Raw genomic sequence first — 26,204 nt, 5'->3', positions numbered from 1 at the left:
TATTTATATTTAGGTGGCAATTCTTGCAGTTTCACCATGGCATTTCGGATATTAGGATGCTCATAATTTTTTATTAATGTGACTTTCACTAAAACGTTGACGTGAGGGTAGGCCTTTTAGATAAGTAAATCCTAACTACACGAATTAATTGCAGATTTTACTGGCATTCTTACAAATCATGTTTAGTTTAGGTTCATTTGAAGTTATTCACCCAAAACCTGAATGTTCATGCCTCAATTTATGCTTTACAAGCGATTCACTTCTTGTGCAGTCAAAATTGTGATGAATCTTTGTGTTGATTACAAAAACAATTGTCGTCAATCGGAATATTTCCCCCCAAAACTTCATCCGAGGGAAGCATCAAACTTGGATGCTGTTTCTTTCTCATTGACCCTTATATCGTGACATGATAGCTGCCTCTGAGTGAGCACTAGTTCTAGACTTAGACCCCCCAGTCCCTAATACTCAAAACTGTAGGCTAATGTTCAGAATTATGAGAAATTATCAAATTATTAAATAAATAATTCTTTTAATATGTACTGAAATTAAATATTGGTTAAGAAATAAAAAATATAATAATAATAAAGCCTTTTATTTAGTTTAAAAATTATAAATTTTGTAATAAAACAAAGAAAATAAGAACTCAATAAGAATACTAAATATTAAATGAAAAAGAATATTTATCATATAAAGGGTGGGATAAAAGGTATGAACCGGTTTTAAAGGGATGTAAAACAAAAACAATTCAACTTACAGAAATTATGTTTATATTGTTTAGTTCAGTTTCAGAATATAGTTTTTTACATTAAGTTTGAAAGATGATATCACGTAGGTGGCGGCCGTCAGCCGCGATGCACTCTTGAAGGCGAATTTTGAAGTTTTCAACCGCTCTTCTGCACATTTCGATGGGTATTGCCGTAACTTCCTCTCTGATTCTGTCCTTTATGGGGGTACATAAAGGAAAAAGTTTTTAAACATCGTCCACATACCCAGGAAGAACTTAAGGACGGAATCAGACAGGAAGTTATGGCAATACCCATCGAAATGTGCAGAAGAGCGGTTGAAAACTTCAGAATTCGCCTTCAAGAGTGCATCGCGGCTGACGGCCGCCACCTACGTGATATCATCTTCACAAACTTAATGTAAAAAACTAGATTCTGTACTGAATTAAACAATATAAACATAATTTCTGTAAGTTGAATTGTTTTTGTTTTACATCCCTTTAAAACCGGTTCATACCTTTTATCCCACCCTGTACATATAAACAATTTTATTTATTTATTCTTGAAACCAGGCCCACTACTGGGCACAGGCCTCTCCCATTAAACTCTACAATTCCTTTATCTGTTGCTTTTCTAGTCCATGATAGCCCAGCATATGAAATAAAAATTATAAATACAATTAATTGCGATTAACTGGGGCACGTTCGTCCCCCTAGACATGCCAGAAGCCTGTCTCTCCGTTCAATGGCCCACGTGTCGAGCTGTTAATTTTAAATTTATTATATCAATAAATTGTCTTGATAAACTGCCATTTATGCATGTTTCAGAATGTTCAAATAAGTAGTGGATCCTTCATAGTTTCTAACTTCATGCTTAACCAATTCATTTATTGAAAAATGACTCATTTTAGAAATTATCATTATCTAGACAGATTGTCGAGAACATGGTTTTTAAATTAATCACAACACTTCATGTCGTTTATTTTTTTCCAATTCAGGTTTCGCACTATCAAGTATCTCGGATTTTTTTTTTTTAGTTTTTGTGTGGGATTTTGTTTTTGTAATCAAGTATAATCCAAGTTTAGAAAAAATGTAAATTGTATATAATTCTTTTATTTCACTTCACATTATTTATTTGCTTTGATATAAAGGAAATCTTTATTCTATGACAAATAAGTTTAAAAAAATAACAAATTTTGCTTGAAATTACTGTTAAGTCTTTTTATTAAAATGTAATTTAGGAAAAAAGAAAATTTTTTAGTACTTTGTGGGGCTTGTTTCTTATTCCTTTATGTAAAATGAATGTTAAATAAAATTACATTTAATGGTGATGTCTATTTAATTTTTGCAACCTCCTATAGTAAAACCTTATACATTCAAATACGCAAAGCTAATTTAAGAGATGTCAAAGGATATAGTCATGAAAATTTCACATTATTTTTCTAAAAAAGTTAATGATATTCATCATTGTACTTATTTTCTTAGGGGGGAAAAAAAATAATATTACAGTGACTGCAATTTGTAGGTTAAGAGAAACTAAGATTAATTAATTTATTTGAATTATAAATATATAAAGTTTTGTGTTTTTATTTTGGATTTCAATTGTAGGTTAGTTTTTTATTTTTTAGAGCAACAAAAAATAAATACATATATTTATTAGCAAGTGTCAGTCTCAGCCTTTTAGATATGTATTCCTCTGCTTTCATTTGCCACAACTGCTAATTGTTTTAGATCCTAATTGTTTGGAAACTTTCTTTATTATACAAATCAGCATTTACGGATTTTTAAATGGATATCAGAGAGCCGTCAAGCTGTAACCAAAAAAACAAAAAACAAAAAATCAAAAACTTCTAAAAAATAACTTCATATGATGTCCATCATGATTCTCATGATGTCTGGCTCTAGGTACAATCGTATTACCCTATCGATTTGTCCACCTTCGCCAGGTTGCAACTTCTTTTAATGGATCCAAATATCCTGTGAAGGAAGCCCGAAGGCTAACAGCGCTTTCTCGACGGATTTTGTGATGACCCGCGTCTCGGAACCGCATGTTAGGATAGGACAGGGAAGAGTTTTAATTAAGATTACTGTTGTTACCCTTGATACCAGATTACTTAAAGTAGCATCTATTTGCCAGCATCAATCTCCTTTTGATTTCGAGGGGTTACTTCATAATCCCTAGAGACAACAGAACCTAAATAGATGAGAATGTTACTTGTTTCAAACCTAGATTCATATTTCAACACATTTGTGCGCGCCCACCATTTCCTCTCGCATATGTATATTTAGTTTTCTACACGTTGACCACAAATCCTGATTTTTTGGCAGTTTTAGTCATGTTCAGAAAAGCATTTTTCATGCCCGATAAAATGCCCGCCCTATGGTCGTGCGGATGCATAAAGTTGAGCTTCATGTTATTTTTTGTTTTTTCAAATAAATTATTATTTTTTTTTATTTTGTTAAATCGCAATTTCGTAAATTTGACGTAAATTCCTACTAGATAGTAGGGGGAAAATAGGAGAGAATAACTGAAAATAAATAAAATAAATAACCAACTGGTTAGAACCAATGATGGTAAATAAGTAAAGTAAAGTAATCGCCTATTTTTTCAGGCGGGGCTTAACGTCCAACTACCAATTAGATGTGGACGAAGGCGACTAGTAAACATACTTTACTGTAAATTTCTTTTATTAACCATTAAATAAAATCCAAGACCTAAGACCGGGAATCGAACCCAGTACCACAATACATATTAGCTTCGCAGGTCTCACCTCTAACCGCTCGGCTACCTTGGCGCCCTGATGGTAAATATCACAGTCGTAACCGTGTACATTTTATTTTCTTCTTTGTAATTTTGGACTTCCAACCATCGCCAGAGAGGTGTGACTGTCAAGTGACACAAGCAGAAGGAAGTGTCCAAAGTTTACTGTACAAACCTAATGATTACGTCTGATGTTTGATACGAATCCTTTTCTGCTTTGAATGATCGAAAAAAAACATAATTTGGCGAAGAAATCACAAGCACAGAACTTAAACTTCATAAAAATGATTAGGAGCTTCTGGAGTTATTAAAAGCTTGATATTCCTCCTAAGTGCTGCTTGGAATTTAACTACTCCATAATGTACGATCACATAAATCCAGGGCAGTTAAATAAGAATTCCATATTGATTTTTATTTGAGAACAAAGAAATGTGTATAAGAAAAATATTTATTTTATTTATTATGTATGTATTATTGATTGACGATAGATAAAAATTGTCAAAATTTTGGTTATAGCAATTCTCAATTTTTTTTTTTAATTTATTATTATTTTTTTTTTTTTTTTTTTTTTTTTTTTTTTTTTTGCGCATCAACAGCTCAGGTCATTAGCGCCCGGAGCTTTTTCCAGTGCACTGCCGGCCTCCGGACAGTGTTCTCTCGTTACAGACAACACTGTCCATCACCGGACAGTGAGCTGTAAGAAGCTCCTAGGAAGAGAAAATCTAAGGGTCAGCTGCTGGACTCGAACCCGGGACCTCCGCGTGGGAGTCCAGTATGCTAACCTCATAGCTAATCCCTTCCCTTTTAATTTATTATTATTATTTTTTTGCGACACTTTCATTTTCTGAGGTAAAAAAACTCATTAATTTTGTGTGATTGTTTAATTATAAGACAAAAATAACTTTGTTGTAGTATTTTTTAATTATTTATTTTAAGATCTAAAATTTATTCAATATTATCATTTAAAAAAATTTAAACTTAAAACTCATTCATTATGTAACTGCCCTTTTTCCAGAGGGAGTGGTCATTGTAATTAACTGTTTCTTGTGCTAATTTTGCCCCCATATGGCTGAGGCTACACTAAGGCTGACAGTATTGTTATTATTAGAAATATGTAAAAAAAATTAAATCCGTAAATATATTTCCGGAGTACTCGGTTATTATTGTGCCTGACAGGATGGAGATACTAAGCAAGTTAAACATGCTAGTAAAGGATTGGATAAAGGAGCTTAGCCTGAGTCGTAATATGCCAGAATCTGTGGCTTGCCAAGTTGGTGGTAAAATATACACATTTGGATCATATAGACTGGGTGTGCATCATAAAGGTGCTGATATTGATGCCCTCTGTGTCGCACCAAGGCATGTCAATAGGTCTGATTATTTTACATCCTTCTTTGAAAAACTCAAATCACATCCAGATGTCTCTGATCTCAGGGTATTTATATTTCCTAGTTGATACTTTTTTCTAATAAATAATAATTTCGTTTGTTTGGTTTTTTGACTAACCTCCTATCTTTTAGGCAGTAGAAGAAGCGTTTGTCCCAGTAATCAAAATGAATTTTGATGGGATTGAAATAGATATGCTTTTTGCAAGGTTAGCTTTAAAAGAAATTCCTGATTCCATGGTAAGTAAAAATGATAAGTACCTTACAAAAAAAAATAAAATTAAGCAAAAAGTGTTTATTTACTTCATTTTATTTTTTAGGATTTAAAGGATGATATGCTTTTAAAAAATTTGGATCCAAAATGTGTTCGTAGTTTAAATGGTTGTAGGGTAACTGATGAAATTTTGAGGTTAGTTCCGAACATTGAAAATTTCCGACTGACGTTGCGTACTATAAAGCTTTGGGCCAAAAGTAAGTTATGCAATACAATGAACATGAATAATTTTTTCTATTTTAATCTAGAAATAAATTATTTTAATATTTGACATTTAATGGTAACGTTATATTTAAGTATTGAGGCTAAAAAATTATTTTTGTAGTATTCATTCTTCTTAAAGGAAAATTCATCAACCTAATATTTGTGAACGCGAAAGAACATTTAAAAACGGGTGATTATTTTGTAGAATTTGTGGTAGATGTATAATTCTATAGTTGGGTATTTATCTAGTGCCAGCCATTAAGACAATAAAAGTTCGATATGTTGTTCGTTTTGTCAACACTAGGTTAGTTGGTTCGGGTATATTAATACTGAAGCAAAGGCTCAGGATCCTGGAGTATCCCCTTTACTGACAAAAGTTTGAATGTAATTAATTGGATATTTAATTGTTGGATATTTATTTTTGGATTGTGTAAATATCAAAAGATCCCTAGAATCTTCCTGGGATATTTGGTATTTAAGTAACAAACTTTTATAACCTACAATAGGCAAAAAAAGTATTTGCACACCCTGTTATTTTAAGTTTTCATATAAAAAAAAATTCGCTTTTTTACCCAAATTACGTTTATTTAACTTCTTAAATCAAGCACTATAAGATGATAAATATAAATATGCAAAAGAGTCAAATAAATTAAGTATAAAGAACATAATGTTATTTTATACTGCAAAAAAAGTATTTGCACACCTAGTTAAACATTGCAAAAACTAATTTGGTTGACCCATAACCAATCATAACTTTGTCCTTAATATTTAGTGTGCATCCCTTTAGCTTCAATTACGGCTTGTAACGCCTTGGCATTGATTCAACTAAATTTCTTGTCACCTCATCTGATAAATTGTTCCAGGAATCAACTAACACCTGTCTTAAGTGCTCCTTACTTGTAATAGAGGTCTGGCGGACTTTCCTGTCCAGAATATGCCACAGATTTTCAATTGGGTTCATGTCTGGTGATTGAGGTGGGTTCAGTAATCTTCTTGGGGCATTATAAAGGAGCCATTCTTTTGTAATGTTGGCCGTATGTTCTGGATGGTTATCCTGCTGGAAATGAAAATCGTTCTCCAAACCTAATTTTACAGCACTTGCCTTCAAGTTGCCTCGCAACACCTCCACCTAAGACCGAGCTGTTATTATGCCCTCAATAACTTCTAAATTACCCACCCCAGAGTAAGCCATACTGCCCCAAACCAAGATATTTCCTCCTCCATGCTTAACAGTTTTTAATATAATTTTTGTATTCAAACCAGTATTATTTCTTCTCCAGATTGTTATTATATTTTGTGGTTTAAAAACCTCAATCTTGCTTCCATCAGAAAAAAATAATTTTTTCCCGAGATTCTATAGGTTTTTTAACAAATTCTTTGGCGAACTCAAGATGTTTTTTCCTATTAACCTCACTAATATATGGCTTTTTTAAGGGTCGCCTGCCTCGTAAACCTTTATTGTGAACGAAGTTTCTTATTGTTTGAGGTGTAACCGTCTTTCCTGAACAAGACGCCAGGTCATGCGCAAGTTTTTGAGCGCTGTGAGTTGGTTTCCTCAGCGCGTCTTTGACGACCTTCCTCCTCTCCCGTTCATTTAAGGCTCTTGGTCGACCTGTTCGCTGCTTATTTTCTGTTGTTCCTTTTTCAATGATATACCACACTGTTGAAAACGATAAATTTACTTTATTTCCGATTTCTCTATTACTGTTTCCAGCACGATGTAATATAAGCACTTCCTGTCTCACACTCACAGGAATTTTTCTAGATTTTGGAGCCATCTCAATGCACTAGTTGAAAACACAATAAAAACTAATGAATCTAGTAAAGAGAGTATAGACAGTACCAAAGGTGACGTTAATCCTCTTTTGTTAGGGCGTTTTATTTACATGTCAAGAGATCCCAAATTACAGCTGTGCAAATACTTTTTTTGCAGTATAAAATAACATTATGTGGTTTATACTTAATTTATTTGACTCTTTTGCATATTTATATTTATCATCTTATAGTGTTTTTGATTTAAGAAGTTAAATAAACGTAATTTGGGTAAAAAAGTGATTTTTTTTTTTATATGAAACCTTAAAATAACAGGGTGTGTAAATACTTTTTTTGCCTATTGTATGTGTTATAAAATATCCGTGGAAAATAGTTTTAGACTTGATAGTACATTGTCTATACAAGTGTCAACGTCTGTGAATATATTAGTGAGAGTATACTATCTTATTTGACCAAATATTGTATTTTATTTTCCTAAAATATCTGACGCAAGCTTATTACAAGTAGAACGAAAAGTAGCCGAAAGTTAGATGGAAAAGTTGGTTTGTTGTCATTTACCTTAAATAACTTTTTCCACCGCCCCTCAAGCCAGGATCGTCTTCTCAAAAAATGTTATATCGAAATTTTAGCTAATTCGAATTGTAAGAAATAATATTTTTATTATTCATATCAAGAGGTTTTAATAATAAAATAAACATTTTATCATTTCTTTGCATATTTCTGTCAAAAATATTAACTGACATTTGTTTATTATCCTTTAATCATATATTGTTTAAATGTACGATTAAAAAATATTCGTTAAAATTTCTATTTCAAAAAAATAAGTTTATATGCGTAATTTTTGTGCAATTTATTTATAATATGTAATTATTTCATTTTACAAATCTTTAGAACACGGCATCTATAGCAATGTTATGGGTTATCTTGGAGGAGTTAGCTGGGCAATGTTAGTAGCCAGGACGTGCCAGCTTTATCCAAACGCAGTTGCAGCAACTTTAGTACACAAATTTTTCCTAGTTTTTTCCCAGTGGAAATGGCCCCAACCAGTTCTGCTCAAACAGCCAGATAACGTTAATCTTGGTTTTGCTGTTTGGGATCCACGGGTAAGTTGATACCTATTTTTATGTAAGACAACTTTTTTTTATTATCAGCTAATCCAAAGAGTTAATTAATTTTTATAAAATTATTTTTAGGTTACCATATCGGATAGGTATCATTTAATGCCTATAATTACTCCAGTATATCCTCAGCAAAATTCTACCTTCAATGTATCTGCGTCGACGAGAACAATAATGCAGGAAGCGTTTAATGAAGGTCTTTCGATTACTGATGATATACTTATAGGCAGATCCTCATGGGATAAACTATTTGAAGCTCCAAATTTTTTTTCGAAATACAAGTGAGACACATTTACAGATCAGTGAACGTGTTCGTTATCTACCTAACAGCATGCACTTATATTTTACTGGTTGATGTTTTTGTAACGACTGTCAAATCACAAAAAAAGAAGAAGTCAAATTTGCACATATTCAAATCTATGTACTTATTGTATGAGTACCAGATTATTTCATCTATTACTCTTCATTATGCTCTTAATTACATTTTTCCTTAGGTTCTAGATATGCTGCTGGGGAAAAAAGACAAAAACCTAGCTCTAGATGTACCATATTATGTTATTGAACAAATAATTTTTTAATTAATTTATGTTTTTGGGGCTCGTTTACATCATAATTAGCTATATTACTATTTAGCAAATTTATGCTAAGTATGGCATTTTGAAAGAAATTGAGCGAAATTTCTTTCAGTTAGTCTTTCACTTATTGCACGCCTGAAATTGTATGCAATTAACATTAGGTGAATATCTTGAGAGAATCAATGGCAAACCTTAAAGAACTTGTTTTGCACTCTTTTCTTAAAAAATAAGTATCCCATGTTATCCAACATGGAACTGTATAAAGAAATACATATCTAAGAAGGATATATTAATTTGTTCGCAAAAAATAAAGTTGTATTTATTTCTAGGCACTTCATTGTATTGATGGCTAGTTCAGGGAATGGTGAGGAACAACTTGAATGGTGTGGTTTAATAGAATCTAAAGTTCGTCATCTTGTTGGAAATCTTGAAAGGAACCAACATATTCTTCTAGCGCATGTAAATCCAGAATGCTACCCAGGGCCGCCGACGCCTCCAGGAGATACTGTACCACTTCCCACTTCCATGTGGTTTATCGGTCTTATATTCAAGAAATCTGAAAATCTTAATGTAGATCTTACCTATGATATTCAGTCGTTTACAACGTCTGGTACGTATTAATCTTTTTAGTATTATTATTATTATGTGTATTTTAGAAATACAATTTACACTTTTGTATGTATTAACTTCGTCCACTTTGACCAATTTTCACTTACGACTAGGGTATATTTGCGATTCTTTTTTTAATTCCGAATGACACTTTTTTTTTGCAAAGCAATAAGACTTTGTCCGTAGACACATTCTTTAATTTAAAAAAGATTACTTAATTTTTGCCCTCGCAAACTACATTTTTAAAACATAATTTGACACGTAATTCTAGAGGAATTTTTCAGGTCCCTTGTAGTTGTGGTCTTATTTTTTTTATACTTTGTTGGTTACTTTTTAAAATGACTCATTTTATGTCTGCTGCTAATTGTCTATTGATTGTGATAATTGTAAACAAACTGCTTTAACGCTATTTCAGTACATCGCCAGGCCACGGTAATTAAAATGATAAGGGATTCTATGAAAATTGAAGCAAGACATGTTAGAAGGTATGAAAGAAATTTAAAAAACCCGGAACCTCAATTTTTATTTGAATGATAATTGCATTAACTTAGAAATAACGTTAATTTACTGTTATTTTTGTTTTTTATTTTTAGGAAACAACTTTGTGCATACCTACCTACATACACATACATAATGAAACGTGATAAAAAGGTTGGTGATAGCATTCAAGGTGATAATGATAATAATCGTGGTGATGGAACTGAAGACATTAGACTTACTTTGTATCAATATCAAAAACACTTATCGCTAAGTAGTAATGTGTTCAGTCGTGATGTAAATCGTCCAGTTTTTCGTACATTGAGTGATCTTTATATTAATTCAAACGCATCTTCATTATTAGAAATTAGGCAAAATTTAGTTTTAAAATTTAATGAAAATAATTCCAATAAAAAAGAATACGGTGAAGATTATTTCCCTATAGCTACAACTTGACAAAATGAATTTGGTAATTATTGGATAAAAATATTTATTAATAATATTAATATGAATGTGAATATGAACAAGAATCTTAAAATGCTAATAAAAAATAATTACTATGCTGAAGTTTACAGTTATTGTTATGTTTAAGTGAATTTATTATAGATAGCCAAACAAAAAATTTAACCTTTAGTTGTTTACCATAAATACATATAAAAAAATAATTTTCTTCCTCCAGATATGCAATTCGTAAATAATATGCATTTATACTTATCTTATTGTACATATTTATACTTGCATTTAATCGTTTTACTATTGTTCGAACATCATTAGTTGTTCTTCGGTCTCGAGATTACAATCTGAAGAATCTTCAGTACAGTTTGATGAAAACCAAGATTTGGTAATTAATTAATCATTTTTGTACCGTTCCAAGGATTAAAAATAAATATCGGCTGTTAATCATCGTTTTATGGCCTTCCAAATTTGTTGAATTTATACTGATAAATGTTAGTGGAATATATGATATATTTTCTAAATTTACAAAACATGTAAGGGGCTAGTAGTAATCTTCAATGATTTTGTCCGAGCTTGTGTTTACTTCAGTTCTGAACAGCTTGAGATTTTCATTGGATTACTGGTAGAAATAAGGAAACCAGCGCGTTCATCTTCGGTGTTAACAACAGGTTCTTAATAAAATATTCGGTAGTAAACGTTTTCCAACGTGTTTGGAAATCTATATTAATACTGTGAAAGTACTTTTTCTTGGTTCTGCTTTTCGTTAAAAGTATTCTCAACAGAATAGAATCAGAAAAAAACGGTTATTATAAATAGAATTCTCAATGATTATTGTCAACATTTGAAAATTATTGTAGATCTGTTAGAATAATAGTCTCCACTTCATAGTCTCCGCAGTCGTAAATTATATTTTGCAACAAGTCAGTCATTTACTCATTAAAAAAAAAAAAGAAAATTAGTCAAACAAATTTTCTTTTTATTTGTGTCATAAAGGTTGTATTGGGTTACAAACAATTTCGACTAGTCTTAATGAATTCTGGTGAAATAAACTGACATTAACCAAAAATGTAATTTTAAATAATGTTAATAATAAAAATTGATTATTTTTCCTTTTTTAATTAGTAGATATAATTCATTGAAAATATTACTAAAACTGTAGTTTTCCTAGTATGCGAAATATTTTTGAAAATTAAAAGATCTTACATTTCAATCAAAAATATTGTTAAAACGTAAATTCTAAATAAAAGCCCACTATTTGTGAATATTTTTATCTCCAGTATAGCTTATATTTATTAAATCTGTTTATAATAGTAAAATAATTTGTTTATTAGATTGTAGGTACAAGAAATAGTGCTTCTCCCATACATAAAAATGGGGTTTCTACTGGAGGTATTGGTGCTGGTGATCCATCTGGTAAAAAACGACATTCAGACTCTTCAGTTGATATCCTAAATAAGAAACCTAAACTTCACGAAGTTACTGATATGGTATGTTTTATTGATTTATTTTTACTTCTATCTTGTTAGTGTGGGTAAGTAAAAGAAAAAGCCATGGTATTTGCAATTTGTTTCTAAATTTCTTTTTTGTTTCTGTTTCTGTAGTAGGAATTTTGTTTTTGTTTTTGAAAGGACATTAGGTTCAGAACTTTCGAACAGAACAACGAAGGAAGGCTTTTTGCCGAAAAATTGGTCAGTCCGAAATGCTGCGAATAACGGGTTAAGTCAAAGCCTTGTTTTTATTGTTTTCTTTATGTAGGTAGCAAGGTATGTCCATCCCAATGACGGATAATAATAATCCATTAGCTGTTTAAATAGATTTTTTAAATTTTATATTAGGCTTTCAACCTGTAATGGATTTTAAAGCATCTTATTTTTTTTTTTTTTAATTGTAACTATGATTTATGTACGATTTGTCTAAAGATTCTCCTCGATGAAATAGTAACACATTAAATTGCCTTAATGCAGTGCTTCCCAACCTATTTGCCACGGCACACAACAGAGCCACGGTTACGTAGAAGTGTGCCGTGGCAAAAAAATAAAAATAATAATAAAATTATAATGGCGTTGCATTAAAATTAATTATAAGTCAAAATAGTAAAACTTCACGGTCCTTGCAAAGCCAGCCGTCGCATTAACATTAACATATTATTGGTCACTTGGCTAGTAACTGTTAACTAAATTAGTAAAATATGTCATAGCTTTCGTTCTTCTTTATTGACTGTTTAGTTTTTATAACTTTAATCTCATTTAGAGGTGCTTTTAATCACTTACTTTTAGTTACGGATTTACAATTTTACATGAATTACCGGCACTTCTTGACGTCAATAATGGGCATTAAAATAAAGAATTTCTTTTTCATAAGATTCATTGCTACTGTATACATGTAGTTAATTGTATAGACAGAGAACGGTATAGACGGGTGAATGATGGGTTTGTTATTAATGTTATTATAGCCTGCCACGAAAACTTGTATTTCTGTAGGATTGTAATAGTGTTGTTATTACAGCACTAGTTGAACATAATACGTCATTTTAAAATGAAATGGGAGCATTTCAGTTCCAGTGTGCCGTTTACTGTTTGGTATCTGACTAATGTGCCATGGCCAGAAAAAGGTTGGGAAGCACCTCCTTAATGGATGGTACACTAAGTAAGCAACAATTTTGAACTCATCTTGGTTGCTACAACATTCATTTTGGCGAAACGAAAAGACGACCTGTCAGATTAGTAAAGTAAATAAATAAACTAATAAAGTAAATAATAAACTAATTCCTTGATTAAGCAACCCACCTATATTATTATCCAGCATTGCCGACACCAACATTTTCAAGTTACTTTAAATGCCTTCCTGAGTTAATGGAAATCTACTGGCATGGATACCATTGTCCAGGCGGTTATGTTATTAAGTTAAATTTGAGAATTAAAACAAAAAAAAATGTTTTCAGGATGTGCCGCAAATAATTATTCCTCGTGATTTGAAGAGAAGTATTTCTTTTCATCGCTGTTTTCTTGAGAATAGGTTGTCATTTTGTTTTTGGTTTTTTTTACACAAAAAAAATTTGTAACAAAATTGGCTTTAAAAAATTCTAGGGATAATTAGTGTACTATGTATTTTTAAAAATTTAGAGTTGCATATACAGTCGACTCTCGATAAATCGAAATCCAAGGGACTACAAGAAAAATTCGAATTATCGAGACTTCGAATTATCAAGAAGTTTGAATTATCAAGAAGGGAAAAAAAAATCGAATTATTAAGAGTTTTTATTATGTATATATGTATGTACATACGTATATTGAAAATACGTATGAGCTTACCTAAGTCTTAGACATATATAACCTCAAGTAAAAAAGTAAAAATAATGAAAACGACAAAAAAAAAACAAAAAAATTACATATGCATTAACATTTCAATAAATAATAATATACATATGTACCTAATAAAAAAAATGAAGAACAGTTTTTTGTTTCAATGTGGCTTGACTTAGTCAAGTGATTTAGAATTGTTTGAAAGTTTGGCGATATCTTTTTCTTTTCGAACCACTTTCCACGGCCGCGATAATTTTTTTTTGTGGGACACAGTAAGGGAGACGTACTTCCCATCGTGACAAACTAAGAAAGAGAATTGGAAAGTTAAACTGGGGTGGAAGGAGGGAAACATTACGCAGGAAATGAACAATAAGCGGAAAATGAGAAGTAAACATTACTAGGGAAAATTCGAATTATAAAGAGGGAAAGCGGCCTCGTTCGAATTATAGATCCTTCTCTCCCCCTGTTGTTAAGAAAAGGATTTCGAGTTATCGAGCGTATCTAAATACATTGATTTTTTTTCGATTTACCGAAGTTAACAGCTGTAGAGTTCGAATTATCGAGAGTCGACTGTATTTCATTATTTTATTTGTGGAAATAAAGGGCTAGTCAGTCATTTGTTAAATATTAGGAAGTTCAAAAAACCTTTAGTCCATAGTGAATGTCTGCAGAAAAACATCTACACTACTCATCATCAGATTTTTTTTTTAGTTCATGTTTTGTCTAAGACTGAATTCATAAAAATATTTAAAATAAATAATTAGAAGTTTAATTGCTGTTGAGAGAAAAAAAAAAAGTGAAATGAAAAAAAAATTATTTAATGCTGAAAGAAAACAGTAGAATCATGAAAACCTCATCAAAAACTTTGTTAACATTGAGACATTGTAGTTTATTGTGAGATTTTTTATGTTCGTTTCTATTTTTTATCTTCGTTAATATTGCTTACCTCCAGTTTTTCTTTTTCTTTCTTTTTTTTTTGTTTTTTTAGGGAGTTGAAAATGTTAATAGCAGAATTGTTGTGGCATGCGGTGACGATTCAAATTCTTCTTCTTTTTCGACAGATGAACCTAACAATAAATTACAAGAAATGGGAGATATCTCTAATAGGACGAATGAGGTATTGAAACTTACTAAGAGATCTTGCCTTTTTTGTATGGTACAGCTTTCTAATACTTTTTTTTTTTTTTTTTACAAAATAAACTTTTCTGTTGTAAATTGCTCTACAGGATGGAGATAGTAACTCCGTGCAAGAAGAAGTAATTTGTATTTGATAGGTGTAAAAAATAATAATAAATGAAAATGTAAGTTATAAATTATTATACTTTTGCTTCTCTTAAATATTTTATTTTCTTTTCATTTTTATAAAATAATAATTAATGCTAATAAAAAAAGATTTGGGCAGGTAAGATTATTGTCATTAAATCTATGATTAAAAAAAACATCAAGTTAATAAAATTAAAATTAAATTACTTCTGAATTGTGTATCATTGAAGAATTATTGTTTTAAAATTAGTTAAATCGCTTTTCAATTACAAATATGCTTCGACTTTCTTCTTTCTTACTTATTTACGAGTATTATTTCTATTGTTTTCCTTCTGACCACTTTACCAGTGGGCCACTACTATGTTCACATTTTGTAAACTAATAGAATTTGATCAGTTGAAATTTTCAATATTACTTCAATAATTTACCTGTTCAAAATTAAAGAAAATGTTTAAATAATGTTCATGTGATAATATATTATTTTGCAGCAGCAAACAATTAATAAGGCTGTTTCATATGGCATGAATTAACAGGATCGGGTAAACAGATTGCTGTGGCCTACTGGAGTTTCTCTGAATGAAAATTAATTTCATTGATTTTTTTTAATTTATTTATTAGTTATTTGTTTTATTTTTTACTTGTGCCTCGATTTAGGAGCGATGGTAAGTGTAATTATGTGTTTGTGTTGTGACAGACAAGCCACCTGTAGCTCTACTAACTTGAACATATTCCTATGGAATACAATAAGTCAATATCTAACGAGATATTTACCTATTTTCGTTGCGCATTTTTTTTTTCTTTGCACTATAACGAAAATTTTGAACTTTAATTTATTTCGGGAAAGTGTTTCTTCTGTTTTTTGTATTTATCTTCAATTTAACTTCATTGTTTTTCTCGACTTTCCTTGAACAGTTCTTCTATAAAAATCTTTCGGGCGAAAACAAAACAAAAAATCTTAATAGAACACTGTTTTGCCTGACGTAAATTGATGAGTATTTCGTAAATGTAGATATTCGGTGACCTAAGAGATGCATCTCTTGAATATTATTTAGAAAATAAAAATAAGCTAGCAAGATAACTTGTAACGATGTTTCAACTTTGGTTTATGCCCATTTTATTTTTTATTTTTTGAATCGCTGATTGGAAAAACAAATATTATTTCGCTACAAATAGCAGTTTGAGCAAGACAAATATCATTTACCGATTTATGGAGCCCCTCCATTTTTTTCATCTATTTTAGTTTGTGAATCTGGTATTTATAAAAATATTGGATTTACTCTTATTTATCTAGGGTTGTTATTCCACTTTTGACATTAAAGCCATTCTCATCTCGGTAATATCCTAAGGTTCTTGGTTATTATAAATCTAGAAAATACAAGCATTAATCTAATAACACAATTTCAGACATCTTTATGGGTGCACATAAAAAAAATATAATATAAATGTACCAATTAAATTATTATTTTTTATTGATTTGCGCATAAATGGCTCTCTTGCGTATCCTAATTTATGTTTACTTTCTATTCTAACTAAACAGAAAATGTAAGATTCCATTCTTTGCGACCGTGCTTTTTTTTTTTAAGAACAAAACCTTTTGTTTCGGTCTTTCGTTTAAATCTAAACGTAATCTCCCAAAGCCAGAAAAATAAAATAAAATTTATCGTTTTTAAACTGCTCATTAAGCAATAATATTATATGATTTAATTTCATTAATTTTTCTCTCAATAAGTGTGAAAAGACCAGTCATTATTGACTAATTATGAAATGTTAATATAAAAAACTAAAAAAAAAAAAAAAAAATCCAAACAAATTAAAAAAAAGAAATGCATGTTTGTTTATCGAATACTTTTATATTTAAAATTTGCATAAATATTTATGTTTTAATTTAGGGTACCATTCAGAAATATTACCCTCACAGTTATTAAAGTTTTGATTTTTGTTATAAAAATAAATAAAAACAAAAAAAACTTAAAATGCATTTCGTTATGAATGCACTTAAATATATTAATTGCCATAAAGTACTTAGTTTAGTATTAATATAATTTTTGTTGAAATTGACATTCCAAAATTTCGTCAAACATTTGTTAAATAACAGGTATTTTATTTTATTTTTATTTTTAAATGAATACCAACGAGTCTTTATTTAACAGAAAAAAAAACCATTGCAGGGTTATATTTTAGTTTATTTTTCTTCTGTAAATCACTCTTTCACAATCTTGTACATAGACATTATTGTAATTGTGTAAGTAATAAATAAATATTTCCTTTCCCTTCAAAGTGTTATTTGTTTATTCCTTTAAGAAATACCTTTTCAAGATGACATAAAATTTGCAAGAAAGAAGATTTAAACCTAATGTATGTTATACAAATAGAATACAGACGGAACTACATACTTCGCTTCACTGGTCTAAAATGGTAGTTGGACTTACTAATGTAACTATGTAGTACATTTTTTGTAATTTTAAATCCACTCGAGATTTCGAATAATCAGTCCTGATTAAACTAGCTGTTCTAAATCCACTAGTTAGATTTACTTAATAAAGGAATCCTCCTATGGTAAACTAACAGTGAAGAAACTTCATTCTGATTTTAGGATACATTCTTTTACCAACGATGGAAATTTGCCATCGTTCTTTAAATCGCTCCTTGGTCTGCTTAGTAAAATGAGGTAATTTATGAGGTTCTCATTATGTTTTCCTTGAGAGAGACGAAAACTTTTTTGTTTTTCACCTCCTCAAAAAAATCATTCCAGTTAATTATGTGCGATTGGTTTACGCCTAATAATTTTCGTGGCTTACATGGATGGATGGCCTGGAGTTGTAGCCAGCTTTGAGATGGAAGAACAAATACTGATGTTTTTTTTCTTCGTATACTGGCACTGATCTCAGGATGGGATTATATGTGTTCTGTTTCGGATGATAGGAACTCAACTTCAACAAAGCTTTGATCTTTTCGAAAGTAGCGGCGCTGAAGGCACTAAATTCTTCCTTAATCTTGAAATTGAAGCTGGAATAGTCGAAAGTGGAGGAGACGTGATGGTGTTCTTATTGGGCTTACAGATTTTATGGGGATTTCAGGAGGTAGGTTGACTATATTAAATGATTCTCTAATCTTCATTTGCTCCGAACCCGAATCTAGACATAAGAACATGTAGCGTTTGACTAACTTACTGTATTCATTTCTAAAAATGGGTTCGATGGCTAAGCTACATCCCAAGATTGCATTTCCATCTGTAGATCGGATAGGGATGATAATAGTAAGGTTATTTAACTCTGACTCCAAATTGTATCCTGCACTGGGCTCTGCGGTTTGACCTTAACAGTAAGATATTCATTCCACTCCTAGGCTGGAAACATAATGGAGCGGCGATGATAGCGAAGAGCAAAGTGGCGAAAACAAACACAAGTTAACATAATATGTGGAGAGCAGAGCGAAGATAGAGCAACGCTATCTGTAGAGAGTGTTTGTTTTCGCCGTTTTGCTCTTCGCTATCATCGCTGCTTTGCTCGCCGCTCCACTATGTTTCCAGCCTTATACAGTTGTGAGATAGAGTGAAATAATCTAAGGAAAAGTATATTGTTTCGAACATAAAAAGATATCCAAAACTTTTTTTCGTAACAGATGGTGGTCGAAAAGGTTTGCTCGAAATACTGAATCTTAGGTAACTCAAGTCCGGAATAGATTTTTGTCTCAGAAACGTCTTGTTCTGCTCTTAATGGGCTGCCTAGATATTATGGACATCGCAGCGAACAGTGCCTTTCCCCAAGATATTAATTAATTTGAAACATACTTTCTGAGTTAATGATCAATTTTTACTTTTGAAAGGTAATTTAAGTAAGATGGTAAGACGAGGTTTTTAACCGTAACTGGAAGTTTGATTTATTAAATTTATTTGAGATATCTAAAATTTATTTATTTATATAAAAGTTTGTTTGGATAGTCAGGGGTCGCTCACCTTATTTGCTTTTGGCCCCTTCAAAAATTTCTGGTCCTCAAACTAGCCTTCTCTCTTTATAATTTGACTGTAATTTCAAATAGTGTATTTCGTAATATAACTATGTAAGTAATATAAAAAATAATTTAATAAATAAAAAAATGAGCATATTAAACGGTCAGTCAAAAATGCTATTTGAATGGAATGTCATCGGAATAGGGACATGTATGAAGAATAGCTATTATTAATTAAGATGCATGTGCCCGGTTCCTTCAGAAAAATAATCAAAGAGAGACAGGATCACATAAACTTCGTTAAGAAATAGTTGCTTGGCGATCGTCTGTCAACCATCATTATCAATTATACTGTGAGATATTAATAAGCAGACATTTCATGCAAACGTTAATAGATAATCCTAGACTTTTGTGTACGCTTTTAAGATACTGTCCGCTAAGATACTAAAGAGTTTTGCAAGGTACACATCTTGAATTACATTTATTTGACGAAAATGTCTGCAGTATTTACAAAGTAAGTCTGAATTAGATTTTTTAATTTTCACCTCAAATAAACGTTTCTGAGCTTGATTCATACGTAGGGAGCTAATAACCATAATCCAAATTTAATACTTTTAGTAATTAATCTCCTCGGTACACTACTTTAATGTTCACTCTGCATCTTGAAATAAAAAAGACAGAATTCTGTATTATCTATATAACAGGGGCACAATAAAAATGGAAATTATCGTTTCAGAAATTTTTAAATACTGTGTTATGAAGCATGTATTATATTTGTTTCCAAATCCACTAGAGTTTATCATACAAAAATCTTGATTTTTACATGAAAGGAGAGGTGAACAATCAGATCTCCTTGCTCCTTAAATTTTCAACAATTTTTTTTTTAATCGCAATATAAAATCACCTTTTAAAAACTTAAGAGTGTACCACTTTGACGACACCAGGGATAGAGAGAGCAGCTAATCCCTTAATCCTTCCTAATTGATTTTGTTTCTTCTTCTACATCTGAAAGTTACGGTAATGAATGGAACTCCCTTTTGCACTTCGCTCAACAATTCAATCACCTTGGACAATAGAAACTGCCGCAAAATCTTTTGTCTTAACAATCCAATTTTATATATTTAATTTACACTTACAACCAAAGATCATTGTAAAGAAGTCATATTATTACAGGGTAAAGTTAGCGGGGTGAATGTCGCCTTCAATTATCGGTAGTTCGCCTTTCGTAAGTCCAAGACACAACAGGGATAGGACGTCGTTTAGTTTCGGAGAGACAAAGCTGACATCCTGAGAAATCCCTGTTAGAACGTAATATAATTTGAAGATTAAAATAGGTAACAATTGAACCACACATACAATATTAATTTATATATATATATATTTTTTTTTAATATAATGTGGAACACTTGTAATTATAAATTTTATATAATGTGTAAATTTCAATTGAAATTCCATAAACATCATATATTTTTTCTAACGCGTGTAACACACACTTAAATACAGTAAATATTTACAATATGTAAATTTAAACTACCGATATTGTATAATGGTAGTACTACATTAAATTTAATTTTCTTGAACTTCACTTTCCTTAATATACAAACATTTACACAAAGTGCAATTTTTAGTGTAATAAAACTGATATGTATTCACTTTCAATGTAGAAAAAGTATAAACACATACCTTGTTACTTTTTCAATTCTACTATAGGATTAGAAATTTTAACGCCAAGCTGCTTGAGAATAGCATCTAAGAATAGAGAGAGAGAACAAAACATACGCTTGTAAAAGTAATTCTTTTTTTATACATTTTTTTGTTTAAATTAATTGTTCCCAGTAATGCTTTTTTCCGTCAATATTTACGGCTTCATCTAGTATAATTTAGCACTAGAAAGGCATATTAAATTTTAATAAATACTTGTCACGTGCATTTAATTTTTTTTTTTGTCATTTTATACACACATGCGAATTCGGGCACACCTTTTCTCATTAAAATAAAAAATAAAATGCCTTTTTAATCATCAAAATAAAAAAAAAGTTGTGATTGTAAATAAAAAAAAAGTCTGGCCCACCCTTCTTGAGCAATATTAACATTAAATACGACTTTATTATTATTTGTATTTACTTGTTTTTGCACAAAATCTGATTCATTACAAGATCTTATCAGTACCCTGTATTACACCTATTATACACTTTATATTTAACTTAAATATATGATTCATTTGTGTATATTTCAAATATTTACACATGTTAAAAACTGTCATAATTGAACTAACTTTTTTTTTACACTTTTCTTGTAAGTCCCCAATGAACATGTATTGTCTCTAATATCTATTGTTTCCTCTTTTTTTCGTTTAACGAGTGAAGAAGCCAATTAATTCTGCTTAAACATTTGCCTATTCGATTAGCAGTAATTTTTGGATTCTCTTTTCTCATACAATTACATTTAATATCACTTTTCCTTACTTTCAAGTACAATTAACATTGATCTATCAATTGAAAAAAATGTTTATTTTTTTCCTTTTTACTAAGGAAATTTCCAAACTCATTTTCCTTCTCTTTTTTTTATTTTCACATTGATTATTATTAGCTCCAATAAGTCTTAGAGAAGTGAGTTTTTCCGTTATTAATATTATTTAGGAAGCAAAAGGTGAAGCAAAGGTCCCAGGTAATTTTGGTTATGTTGCACAGCAATTGGGAGCACCAATATTAAGTATTTCCTGGTGCTCACGAGTGGAGGACCCAAGGACTCAAATAGTCTGGAAGTAAATTCTCCTGCACACAACAAAATAATGCAATATTTGAACAGCATTTTTTTTTTTTATATATATAAAATGATATTTATTATTATAAATATCACTAGAAGAAAAATAATTTCGAATGATTTTTTTTAAACGTAATATAGGATTTATTTTATTTTATTATTTACAACCTGTACATATACAACCAGTAAATGTGTGCTTAATTGAGTTATGCACTGATTGTAGGCTGAATCCTGGAGGATCCAGCGCCACAATCGGGAAGGCATGCTGAGAGGGGCCAGCCAATGCTCGAACTCTCTAGAGGTTGGAAGGAAGTTCAGGAAATTGGTAAAAGGTCGCGGGGCAACGTCTTTTCAGGCGTCGTGGAGGACTGTCAGGATGGGTTGTTGTGGATAAGGCTTGTGCTGTGGGATTAGGATGTATGGTTAAGCTATTATGGAAATTAAGGAAGCGAGAATGGATTAGGTCATTGACAAAAGGGATATTGAGGTCTGTGTGGAGAGTTAAATTGGATACATAATAAGAAGCGTTGACGATATGCCGAAGGACTTTAGATTGAAAGGATTGGATTCTTTGGATGATGGAAGGTTTCGCAGAATAGGAAAAATAAATAAATAAACAGATTGATAGAATGATGCTTATATTCATTTGGTACTTTTTCAAACTAGAAAATTTGGAACTCTAACCAACCTGCTTGAGTTCGGGCTAGAAAGGTTCCTGAGATGTGCAGTTGCTTCTTCCTTTGAGATATTTTGGTGCAATTGTGTCTTCATAAGGTTCTACACCTGATTTAGCCATATCGTCTCTTACCTCAAAAAATAAAAAAAAATAAAAACAATTTATATTAATAAAATAAAATCTGTGAATTAACATTAAAAATATAACTGGGAATTAGTTTTGTCTAGCTTATATTAAATGACTTTTCAACTTCATCTTACTTTTTCAACTGCTCTTAATACCCTAAGGAGATTCAAACCAGCAAGTTTCTTCAGTTCATCTGAAGTCCATTGTCCAGTCGATATAAGCTCAGCAAACAGGGCAGGATACATAGATACATCTTCTAAACCTTTTGGAGTGCTGAAAAGACCAATATAAATTCTAATATAAAAAAAATATGTATTCACAAAAGTTACGGTAGTATTTTTATTAAAAACAATCTAATTATAAGAAAAAAAGTTACGTGTATATGTAAAGTCAATCAAAGTAAAATTTTGCCGTTTGACATTAATAATTTCAGAGCTCTGTGGGAAATAAAGAAATTATTTACTCACAAATTTATGCCGTCATATCCAGCTCCTAACCCAACACTGTCAACTCCTGCAATTCCTCGGATGTGATTAATGTGTGCTGCAATTGCAATCATCTAGTTAATAAATGCCCTTGAATCTTGCTCCATTTAAATTATTACACAATAAACAAAAAACTACAGATTCAATATTTTCTATGATTTATGGGAATCCTAAATAGTTAAACAATCTTAAGACTGCTAATCAGACTAAAAGGTAGTAACAAAGTACACATCTTTTAAACCTAAATAAGCTCCGAAAAGGGCACCAAAAGTATACAAAACGTAGAGATATATTAAATCAATGTGCTGATGACTTCAGATGTCCAAAGTGTTACCTAAGTAAATATTACTAAGAACAAAAATATATGTCTCTGAATGAAAATAGATGATAGGATAGTGACTGATATGAAGAAATAATATTCACAATGGGGTTAAGCCTGCAGGATAATATTTTTGTTGGAACTGGAAGTCTTATTTTACAGTTGCAAATTTAACTTCATATTAATCTAAGACCAGGTAGTGACTATTGAGATACAAAATCGTTATGAATTTAGAGTCCCTAATGGTGATCTACTACTTAAGTTATAAACTGTCTGTCAGTTGCTCGTTACATGTCCCTCAAAGAGTATACCTGAGGGCATAATGAGTGGCGATTACCAAAAGCGAATAGCAATCATTCATAATCAAAGTCGAAGAAAATCATGTTACTAAAGTGCAACATTTTATACTTATTGACATCTTAACCCCATTCTCAGTAGCTGAAGCAATTCTATCAACGACATCTAAGCCCCTTTCTCAGTAGCTGAAACAATTCTATCAACATGTTCCCTCGTTTATATATATATATATATATATATATATAAAACATGTCCAACATGTTTATATATATATAAAAGAAAAGTCGTCATTGTGAGGATTTACTTTCCTACCCTCAATTTCGTTGTAGATGACCGTCTATCGCCACTATATGGCACCAGGTGTGTGATGCCACTGCTAAGAAAATACCAACTATAATACCTAAAACAGGGATGGCCAACCCACGGCCCGCCTTGAATAACTTTCTGGCCCGTGAAATTCATTCCAATTTAACAAAATCTATTACCTCCAAATGAAACGATGTAATAATGAACTAAAACATATTTTTGAAACATTAGAATCAAAAAAAGATTTGTATAGCATTTATATCTCAAAAGAAAAATTTCCTTATTTAAGAAATCTGGCACAAAAAGTTGTGAGTACGTTTGGATCAACTTACATCTGCGAATCGTTATTCTTCGAAAACGAAATTTACCGAACATAAAGATATACTGTAAACATTCCGAAAATATGTACATATACACTATTAGTACTCGTTCACCTCTACAATTATGCGAAATTCCTGCTATCCAGCTGAATTTACGAATGAGATATAAGGTGATGAAGTTTTGGAACTTTACATTTCCTTTATTGTCTAATTGCTGATCTCCTGTCCTATTGGTGTAATCTCTGCGAAGTTATGTACAATTATCGTACTCGTCTACCTCTACTATTGTGCGCAATTCCAGCTTTCAAGCTGTATTTTAGAAGGAGATATAAGGTGATCAAGTATTGGAGCTTTATATTTCCTTCATATTTCGAATTGCCAAATCTTCTGTCCTATTGATGTAAACCAGGAGTGGCGAATCCTTGGCCTGCAGGCTTATAATGAATGTCAAAAGTGGTCCACAATATCACTAGGCTTGGCCACCTCTGACCTTCTACCCCTCCTAATACAGAGCTCCAAATCGCGTTCTTAAAAGTCTAACTAAACTGGATTTTTGAATGAAGATGAAACGGAAATATATATCTTTCCAATAAACAATCCCAAACCTCTAAATTATTTATTTTTATCTGCTATTTATCAAAAAAATAAAAAAAAAATACCCGCTGCATCCGCTATTGTTGCTGTATCCTTGCAGGTTAAAAATTGGGAATAAAAGTTCACCATCACTAGACCTCCATTTAAACCCTGCAAAGAGCGAACAGTTTAATGAGAATTTATTTTAATGCAAAAGTGAGCATGCAGTAGATGCTTAGCTAAATATATAGTTATCATATTTTGATTATATCAGACTAGTATTATTTTTGTATTAACTTGCATTTTTGCAAATTGCCGAAATATAAGATACACCTGGACAATTCTCCGGTGAAACAGATTTCAATTAACTTAATTTACCTTGTGAGAATTTTTGTTTTCTATTTTTAGATATATTTAAAAACAAAATTAGTCATTTTTGCTAGTTAAAACCACAATTTTAGAACTTCCTTCAGCAAGTGTTCTAGCTTAAAACTGTAGTAATATTTGGAAACTTTTTTAACGAGAATATTTCATTTTAAAAACTAGATTTGATTTAGATTACTGATTGCTTCTTGTATAAATAAAACATTTATGAAATGTTCACTCACTAATTTGGCAAGAATGTGATCAGGTACATTTCTAGTCGAATTGCATAGAGCTCTAGCCGAGGAATGGGAGAAAATTACAGGTGCTTTGCTCACCTCTAATGCAGCTTTCATTGTACGTACTGACACATGAGATAAGTCAACTAACATTCCCAATCTGTTCATTTCTTTAACAATAATCTGAAAAATTGTGAAAAAAAGCTGTATGTTTCAGACTTTAGAAGTTCTAAATGACTGCAGTAAATGTTCAACAACTATTAGTAATTCAACACTTTGTATTTCTGTAAAAAAACAATATTAAAACAACTGGTTACTTTTCCAAAATTTGTCAGACCCCCATGTTCAGGTTTTCTACCCGGTACATCAACCAAAGATGAGTCTGCCCTGTAAAAGATTTGCTTATTATAAATAATGTTGACTTTAAACTGCTTTTATTAATAACTTGAGAAGAATAATCAGTCACCGAAGTAAAAAAAGAAATCATGGATTCATCGTGCCGTCGAGTTTGAACTTTAGATAACAAATTTTAGTTTAGTAGTTCAAGCAAAAACTAAATGATACATCTTTAGCCTTACCACTGAGTATTGCAGGTTGATGTCAGAGTAAGATATCGCACTCCTAAAGTATACAATATTCTTAGAACTGGTAAACTATTTGCTAATGAATGGCCTCCTTCTACTCCAATTAAACTACAAAGATGATTCTTTTCATGTGCTTCCGTTATTTCTGAAACATTATAAAACCATATCCACTAACTCAGAAATTTTATTACAATATTTAATCTTTGGTAGATATCCGAGTGGTTAGAGGCGAAGCCTGCAAAACTAAGAAGCATTGTGGTACTGGGTTCGATTCCCGGTCTAGGCCT

The 26,204-nt window shown here is 31.1% G+C and overlaps 2 protein-coding genes across 7 annotated transcripts in view; one reads left to right on the top strand and one right to left on the bottom strand.

Annotated features, from left to right (window-relative positions):
- hrg (poly(A) polymerase hiiragi) overlaps window positions 1-17,195 on the top strand; it is a 37,289-nt gene extending 20,094 nt beyond the window's left edge. For 3 of the 4 annotated variants that reach the window (XM_074132536.1, XM_074132537.1, XM_074132534.1), the window contains 12 exons: window positions 4,659-4,917; window positions 5,003-5,107; window positions 5,188-5,338; window positions 8,010-8,221; window positions 8,312-8,517; window positions 9,141-9,421; window positions 9,836-9,905; window positions 10,014-10,071; window positions 11,685-11,840; window positions 14,644-14,772; window positions 14,882-14,956; window positions 15,407-17,195. In XM_074132536.1, coding sequence (XP_073988637.1) covers window positions 4,659-4,917; window positions 5,003-5,107; window positions 5,188-5,338; window positions 8,010-8,221; window positions 8,312-8,517; window positions 9,141-9,421; window positions 9,836-9,905; window positions 10,014-10,071; window positions 11,685-11,840; window positions 14,644-14,772; window positions 14,882-14,926 — 1,672 coding nt within the window. In that variant the 3' untranslated portion in view covers window positions 14,927-14,956; window positions 15,407-17,195. The remainder of the gene's footprint in view (window positions 1-4,658; window positions 4,918-5,002; window positions 5,108-5,187; window positions 5,339-8,009; window positions 8,222-8,311; window positions 8,518-9,140; window positions 9,422-9,835; window positions 9,906-10,013; window positions 10,072-11,684; window positions 11,841-14,643; window positions 14,773-14,881; window positions 14,957-15,406) is intronic. The other variant, XM_074132535.1, reaches the window with a different exon arrangement.
- A 3,031-nt stretch (window positions 17,196-20,226) lies between these two features.
- The window catches only part of LOC141456489 (dipeptidase 1-like), a 411,813-nt gene continuing 405,835 nt past the window's right edge, over window positions 20,227-26,204 (bottom strand). For 2 of the 3 annotated variants that reach the window (XM_074132531.1, XM_074132530.1), the window contains 8 exons: window positions 25,912-26,062; window positions 25,651-25,720; window positions 25,340-25,516; window positions 24,818-24,902; window positions 22,899-22,974; window positions 22,566-22,704; window positions 22,318-22,437; window positions 21,184-21,640 (listed from right to left, as the gene is read on the bottom strand). In XM_074132531.1, the coding sequence (XP_073988632.1) occupies window positions 22,333-22,437; window positions 22,566-22,704; window positions 22,899-22,974; window positions 24,818-24,902; window positions 25,340-25,516; window positions 25,651-25,720; window positions 25,912-26,062 (803 nt within the window). In that variant the 3' untranslated portion in view covers window positions 21,184-21,640; window positions 22,318-22,332. Of the gene's footprint in view, window positions 21,641-22,317; window positions 22,438-22,565; window positions 22,705-22,898; window positions 22,975-24,817; window positions 24,903-25,339; window positions 25,517-25,650; window positions 25,721-25,911; window positions 26,063-26,204 lie in introns of all 3 variants that reach the window. The other variant, XM_074132529.1, reaches the window with a different exon arrangement.

The sequence above is a fragment of the Rhodnius prolixus genome, unplaced genomic scaffold (genome assembly GCF_049639745.1).
Source record: "Rhodnius prolixus isolate KJV_2025 unplaced genomic scaffold, Rpr scaffold_4, whole genome shotgun sequence".
Lineage (NCBI taxonomy): Eukaryota > Metazoa > Arthropoda > Insecta > Hemiptera > Reduviidae > Rhodnius > Rhodnius prolixus.
Note: the sequence above shows the minus strand (reverse complement) of the source record. Positions and strands in the feature narration are given on the sequence as shown.